At 37.3% G+C, this 8187-nt stretch overlaps 1 protein-coding gene across 1 annotated transcript in view; it reads right to left on the bottom strand.

The window, feature by feature from the left end:
* Positions 1-435: 435 nt before the first annotated feature.
* DTWD2 (DTW motif tRNA-uridine aminocarboxypropyltransferase 2) overlaps positions 436-8187 on the bottom strand; it is a 111417-nt gene continuing 103665 nt past the window's right edge. The window contains exon 6 of the mRNA XM_089491887.1: positions 436-3982. Within this exon, the coding sequence (XP_089348013.1) occupies positions 3812-3982 (171 nt within the window). The 3' untranslated portion in view covers positions 436-3811. The remainder of the gene's footprint in view (positions 3983-8187) is intronic.

Genomic DNA, 8187 nt, shown 5'->3' with positions numbered 1-8187 from the left:
TGTATTTTCTGTTTTTGCATGCCCTTAATAACTTTGCCTGCACCTTTCCTATGGATGTCTAGGCTTTATTTCTAAATGCTCAGCTGAAATTTTTAGTTATTGCAATACTAGAAATATGGGGACAGAATTAAAATTTCATGGGGGGCAGAATATTTATTGGGGAGCTACATCTCTGCTTTTATCTCATAGAATGTTTAACTATGTTCCTGAATTCTAACTAAATCAGTGCCTCTAGCCCTGTCCAAGGCAAGGCCTTTGCCCCATGTCAGATCTGTGTCACTTGTTCCAGGTCAACTCAACTCCATTTCACTTGGACTGTTTCTTCTGACATCTTGATAAATCAAGATTAAAATCAAATTAAGGTCTTAAAACTTCACTCAACACTCAGACAAGCCACAAATGCTAAACATATTTTGATCAATAAAAAATCCAGACTTCTTAAAAGGAAAAATTTATTTGAATAAAAATTTCAACAAAAATACTGCAAAATCCCTGCTTGAACTCTGTGTATAATAAATGATACAGGAAAATTCAATATCAAAATAAGTACCAATTCAAAACAAAACTACCAGAGATTATTAGAAAACAATGTATTTCAAATCTGAATCCCAGATAGTAGGATAAATGATTTAACACAACTGCATACACCATGTGCATGATTTGTGCCATATATAGATAAAGACTATGGTTCTGATTCCATCACTGAGCCAGAGAAAGGCACACGGTGATAGCTGTTGGACATTTTCAGAGTAAGCGCAAGGGCAATATCCAATATGCTTTTTATTGCACAAACAGTTCGGTAAATTGTTGCACAACTGTGCATACAGATGTACAATCAGTTGCAACTGACTATCTAACCCAAATTATGTAATCCACCACAACTGTACCAGTGAGGATTTTCACTCCACTAGCATTGAATAAGATTTAGGTCGTGGTTCCACACCCACTGTATATATTTCCTATGAGTGCACAAGCAGTGGTCACACTGGGATGTTAACAGGAAACTGGAAGCCTCTGCAAGTCTTCTGCATGTTCACCTAGCTTGACCTCAGTAAAGAAATATAATCTTTTTGGTAAATGCCAACAGATGAACCACCTAGAACTCAACAAGCATACTGCCAAGTGATTAAGCTAATCAAATGCTTTTAAGAACATGATCCTATACATATCTAATCATAAGTATGTCCCCAACTGAATTCAATGGGTGAATATGCCTAGATTAGTGCATATAGAACCTTAGCCTAGATTCTTGTGTTATTTTCACTACAGAGGCTACATCAAGCATGGTAAATTACCTCTGTTTTTATAAAGTCATGAGGCTCTTGGAGAACACAATATAAGCATCTGCTTTTTCTTAAAAGAATTTTCCAACAGTATGTAACACAGATCTGAAACAGAATGCATAAACAGATTGCAACACCCCCTTCGCCCATTATTTGAAAAGAACGTCCTGTTTTATTATTTGGGGGGAAATAATTAGTTTAATTCCAAAATAGAGAAATAAATTTAACTATTTGTAAAAATGTGAATTTTTAGTAATTTTCTTTACAAAAATTGTACAATAAAGATAACAGTTAACAATTGTTTTTATAACATCTATTCTGAAAAACAGTTCTCTTAATTTATTTAAAAAATAAGGGCAACCAGTGTACAATATTTCTAATACGCATAAAGATAAAACAGAATTAAGCTTTAGAATTCTATGTAAAATGAAGAAACTGGTTCAGCCATACAATATATGGCAAACAGAAGATCAGCATCATCTCGGAACAATCAAATTTTCAACAGAATTAAAATACTGAACTGCCAAACATTATTCTGCTTTTATAAAGCCAAACATTATTCTGAGTAATAATAAAGAAACACACTTTTGTATTAGGATGACTGTACAATGGTTTACAGGAAATGAAAGACCTTTTTCATAAATGTGCCACTTTAATCTATTTTGAATTAAAAATACATGTTATAGGATTATAACTGAAAGGTTTCTTTGATTACTAATTCCAACTCATTCTCTTTCAATTGTTTGTGAATTAAGGGTATTAGATTTCTCTCTTATCCTCAGAACTTAAAAGAATGTTTTTATTAAAGAAAAAAGATTAGCCTTCATGGTACTGAAGATAGCCTTCGTAACAAAATAATGGTGTTAAACAGTAATATCGCTCAATATGACGTACAAAAAAAATTCATCAAAGGAACTGAAAACTTTCTCCATTAATATGTACAAAGCTTATTTGCTATTGGTTTCACAGAACAAGAGCTTGAGCACATCTACAGTAGGAATGTTTTAGGTCAGCATTAGCAGCTTTTACTTGAACTGATATTCTCTTGGTATTGGTACTGGTATTGTCTAGTTACCCACACCCTGTATTCTGAATATATAGAACATATGTCCATATATGTAGACAAATACTCAGCCATGTGTTATTGTCACAACATCTTTTCCCACAAAATGTTCAATATTCAGAATACAGGCTGTGTTCATTTGTTTCTTTAAAACACATCCTTATCCAAGATTTTGCTGTTCAGTTTTCTGAAAGTACTTTCACTAAGAACAATCTAAAGCAGAAACAAAGTCAGGGCCATGGTTCAGAAGAGTGTGAGCACACAAAATTCACAATATTAGCTATAGAATGGCTAAACCCTGAAAATCCCAGGGTTTGTTATTTAAAAGCCAGACTTTCCATCACTATTGGCATTACTTTAAAATAAGCTTGCAACTCATTGTACTAACCCTACCTCCAATATACCATTGTTAAAAAGGTTAATTGAGAAACCAAATCATCCTAATTCTTGTGTTTCCACCAATGGTACTGAAAACAGACAATCTGAAGTCTAGTACTCAATATACTCACAACTGAATCCCTTTGAGCCTGGTGTTAATTTTGGATCATTTTGAATAATATAGATGCACTACTTTTAGACTGAAAAGTTATATGGTTCACACTCACAGAAGGAGTGAGGATATAAATGTTTTAGGGGGCAAATTCCCTCACCTGGAGTCTTCTGTGGACAGAGTGGTTTCAGGGACAACTGACCTACAGAAGACTGTGAATGGAGGTAGTTGGGTTTCCACATCTTTTTAGTTCTTTCCCCTACTGCAGATGTTCACCACAGCAAGTTCCAGTCAAGCCAACCAGCCTTAGCTCACTGGCTTACATCTATTGTACATTCTGGAGATACATGCCTCTCCTGTTTACTATACCTAATACTAATAAAATTCTACTATATTTCTGTCGTGTATAATGACTTCCATATATACAAAGCTATTTTCAGAAGCATTTATCACATTTATTGGTAAACTATCTTTTGCAACCTCATTCTTCCTTTAGTGTGAAGACTATTCTTATGTCTCTTCAAATGTTTGATTAAAATAACAAGTTACAAGAAAAAATATTCAAATTATAGTTTAAGTCTCACTTTCATTATAAATCAAAGCAAGATCCCTGAATGAGAATATTCTGTTCTCATTCTGAATCCTTCTCATTGGGCTAATGTTCCTAAAATGTATGCTACTTCTGCAGGAAAGCCCAAAGCCTCCCCATAATAAAAACTAAAGATGCCTGTTACACAGATCACAGATTGATAAACATGAGGTGAAAGGGAAATGACACCTCTTGTTTATCCCTTTCTCTAAGGCAAAGATCCAGGCTGTCTAGTTTTGGATTATACTTGAACTCCTGGGCAAGCCGCCATTGGAATGTGTGCCATTATAAAAGATGGTTGGTTGGATTACATCCACACAAAACTCCATTTCATTAGCTAAAAGGCATTTTAAAAAAACTTTTAATACTAAATCTACATGACACTGCTAAATTTTAACATTATTCACTAGAAGTTCCATTTTCCTGAGCTTGCGTTTATTTTTTGGCATTGGCTTGTTGTATAAACCATTTTTAAGAAGATGTTCCTTGCTGTGATGGACTTGAGCACCATGCTGAAGCTGAAAAGCACACAAGGCTTGAAGAGGACGGAGTATAGTCTGTGAACAAGAAGAAAAAGAAAATGCCTTTATATATAAGCTTCAGATGATTTTATATATAATCCTCAGATATTATTGTATCTAGCATTCACAGTCTTGCAGTTACATAAAAGAAAATGATCTGAACATATTACTTGGAAGTAGAACTACTTTCTGAGGAACTCATATTCAAGTAAGCATGATTTAGCTATGTATCAATTATGTATTCCATAATTTTTTTGTATCTCATATATATATATATTGTATTTTATATAAAAAGATCCCAAGCATACCATTTAATGTAACTACAGATCTCATTCCCATGCTCTTCTCTGTTGTTATATTATTACATTTCACGAATGAGTGAGAGGGAATATGCCATTTTGATTTTTGTCATTTCTAGGAGCTCACCTTGGTCTGCCCTTAACATGATGTAATGCTGCTAGGTAAAAGTGGCTTGTTCAAAAAGAATAGGTGAAGTACACAAAACTACCAATCCAAACTGCAAAGACTAAAGGACATGAAGAGCAAAGTATTGAATTGATTTTGCAAGAAAGATCTAAATTCTATATTAATGCAACTTAATTTTCAGTCCAGAAGCTGCTAAGAATAGCTAAAGATTATTTGGTGCAACCATTCAGTTATACAATAAGGGTAACATCTTGTTAGACTAACATCAGTTGACTACAATTCTGTTTAAGAGGTTGCTTGAACATGCAAAAGGCTAAGACTATTTAATACTGAATGCTGAAATACTTTTTATATTTCTGAGCATGTAGATCCAACCAACCAATGTGCTGAGTATCTAGAAGTAAGTTAAATTGTTGCACATTGAATGTCAACATCTGAAATGGAATATGATAGCTGAATTTGGTTACAGAACTCCTGTAACTGGGAATCCTGATAGAGTTGGGTTCCTGCTTTTAGGAGCTTTGTAACTGCATTCAGCAGAACATGGTTACAGAACTTTCTTGCAAAATCATGCAACATGCAAAGGTCTAACTAGTATATTATCTAATGTCATGATGTCCCCACCATCTAATTTAAGCCTTATGCATGCTGAAGTGAATTCCTAAACAGAGTTTAAAACACTAATTACTTTGTTTCCATTATAAACTATTTCATGCTGTGGAAAGGATATAGTTTTGAAGGCTACATCCTATTTCATAATAGCTTCACTGTTACCCAAAGGTCAGGCCCCCAATCACCCCTCTCAATTGTGATATCAATTTAATACTAAATGGGACGCTGTGTTGGGTAGCCTGAAAGGCAACTCTGTTGTGGAGGCCTAGCCATACCATATTTGGAAATCCAGTTGGCTGCAGCATGGGAGGAAGCGAGAGCACCCACCACGATGAGATCAGTTCAAATCTCAACTCTTGTCATGAACTAACCATAGAAAAGACAGGGAATTACATGAAAAGGGGATCTAGGAGTCTTAGTGGACCACAGGCTGAACATGAGTCCACAATGTGATGTGGCAGCTAAAAAAGCCAATGCAATTCTAGGCTGAATCAATATTAGCATCTATAATGAGGGAAGTAATGGTACCACTCCATTGGTCAGATCTCATCTGGAATATTCTATCCAGTTCTGGGCACCATAATTCAAGAAGGATCTTTACAAGCTAGAGCAGAGGTAGGCAACCTTTTTGAGCCGGGGGCCAGGTTGCTGTCCCTCAGACAACTGGGGGGCCCGAAGCGGGGGGGTGTGGAGCTTCCACCCTCCGGGGACGGGGCCACATGTCGGGGGTAGCTTCCACCCTCCGGGGGTGGAGCCACATGCCGGGGGCAGAGCTTCCACCGAAGCATCATCATCATCATCATCATCATCATCATCATCACTACTATCATTGTTACAGCAGACCTTTCAGCAATAAATGCACCAAAAATACACAGAAATGCACTTTGGAAAGTCACACTCCTCCTCCTCCTCCTCTTTCTCCTCCTCCTCCTCCTCCTTTTTCTCATTGAGAGGGGATTTTGCACATAGAACACAGGGCAAGTGAAAATAATAATAATAGTTACAAGCATGGAAACTACTAAAATGCAATTCAAAATTAAAGGCAGCAAGCATGCACACTGTCTCAACCCAAAAGCCACAAGGTGATGAGAGGGAAGTTTGCAGATAGAACACCCAGGGCAACTAATAATAATAATAATAATAATAATCAAGTTACAAGCATGGAAATTACTAAAATGCAATTCAAAATAACAGGCAGCAAGCATGCACAGTCTCAACCCAAAAGCCACAAGGTGCTGAGAGGGGATTTTGCTTCAGCTCACCCCCTCCCCCAATGAACCAACCTGTGGCTGTGGCTGCAGCCCTGGCTCCCTTTCTCCCTGGCTCTGCACTACTTCTGCCTCCTCCTCCTTTCCCTGCTCTTAGGGAGGAGGAGGAGGAGGGCAGAGGGAGAGCTGGAGCCTGCTGTAGGCCCACTGCAGCCCCTAGAGCCCTGTTGGAGTGCTCCAGGGGCTGCACCAGGCCTCCTAGATGGGCCGCTGCCAATTTGTTTTTCAAAATGGCGGTGAAATCTCGTGTGACCTTTGCCATCCTGAGGTCACGCGAGACTTTGGCCGCCATTTTGAAAAACAAAATGGCGCCTGGAGCGGCGCGAAAACGGGGGCGATCGGCGGGGCAGCAGGACTGTGCAGGGGCCGGTGGGAAGGCCTCGGCGGGCCGGATGCGGCCCGCGGGCCGTAGGTTGCCTACCCCTGAGCTGGAGTGTGTCCAGAGGAGGTGACCAAGGTGGTGAAAGGTCTGGAAACCATACCCTATGAGGAACAATTTAGTAAGCTGCGTAATTTTAGCCTGGAGAAGAGAAGGTTAAGGAGTGACATGATAGCCTTGCTTAAATAGTTGAAGGGATGTCATATTGCAAATAGAGCAGCCTTTTTTTCTAATGCACTAGGACATGAATCACTGGATTCAAACTACAGGAAAAGAGATTCCACCTAACCATTAGGAAGAACATCCTGTTAGTAAGAGTTGTTCAACAGTAGAACACACTGCCTTGCATACTGGTGAAATCTCTTTCTTAGGAGGTCTGGATGGTCATCTGTCAGAAGTGTTTTTATTATGTATTCCTTCATGGCAAGAAGTTGTATTGGATGACCCTGGTGGTCTCTTCTAGCTCTATGATTCTATGATTCTTTCGGCCTCATTCCCTGTCTGCATAGCTGCAATATGGCAGATAATAATACAGACTTAATCAATCAACATCATAATTTTCTCCTGAATTTTGGCAAGACTTTTCAAACAATCCTTTTTTAAAAATATAACCTTCCTCTTAAAAATAATTGCCCTGTAAAATGCTGCAGGAAAATGTACTGCATTAAAGCCAATCCAATGTGGAAAGTTTCTTTTAATAAGAATTAATTATCTTCTAGAGCATCATTTTGCAACTTCTGAGTTATGGAGTGACAGCATGTCATTATATACATTCTTCTTAAATAACTTTCCAAGATCTATAAAGTACTATTTTTTCACCTATGTCTAAGATTGGTAGATATATACATGTAACATAAACATTAATGTTTAGATAAGTTTAATTTTTTTTAAAAAAATAAAGAACAAGGATGGAATATCACTTAAAATGTACGGTAAGCTGCTTCTCATTATCTTTCCAAGCTGCAAAAGGAAATACCTTAAATGAGAGGCTACTAGACAGTGCCCTCAATTGTTATATTCTGAATACATAAACAATTACAAATGTAAAGTAATGTGTCCTATGCAAGTGTTTCATGTTGATCTCATGATACCGTGACCTGCTTTGAGCCCCATTTGGAAGAAGGGTGGGATATAAATCAAATCAAATCAAATCAAAAAATAAATATGGTAACATTAAAGGAATTGTTTCCAGAAAGCTGCGTTACCAAGACAATATTTGTTACAATGTTACATGACTATCAACCCACCAAAAAATTCAAGACATTTTCAGACATCCTATTTATTCTTTAAAAAAAAAACAACCACCATGAGAAATGAGTTTTATATTATATTGTAATCTACTAGGATTCTCTCACAAAATGCTAATGACTATGTAATTTCCAGTGTTATGGACACGAGGCAAAGTGCACAGAAGCTATTTTAAATTCTTGACAGAGTCTTCCATCACAGACTAGTGGGATCACTTGGAAAGCAAAGGCTAATGCCTTCATGTTATTCTTTGACCTAGTAGAATAAACTTAGACTTCCCGGCTGTCATGTTCCAAGTTCTTGTAATG

This window comes from Sceloporus occidentalis, unplaced genomic scaffold (assembly GCF_023333645.1).
Source record: "Sceloporus occidentalis isolate IW3139 unplaced genomic scaffold, rSceOcc1.0.p SCAF_1, whole genome shotgun sequence".
NCBI classification, from domain to species: domain Eukaryota; kingdom Metazoa; phylum Chordata; class Lepidosauria; order Squamata; family Phrynosomatidae; genus Sceloporus; species Sceloporus occidentalis.
Note: the sequence above shows the minus strand (reverse complement) of the source record. Positions and strands in the feature narration are given on the sequence as shown.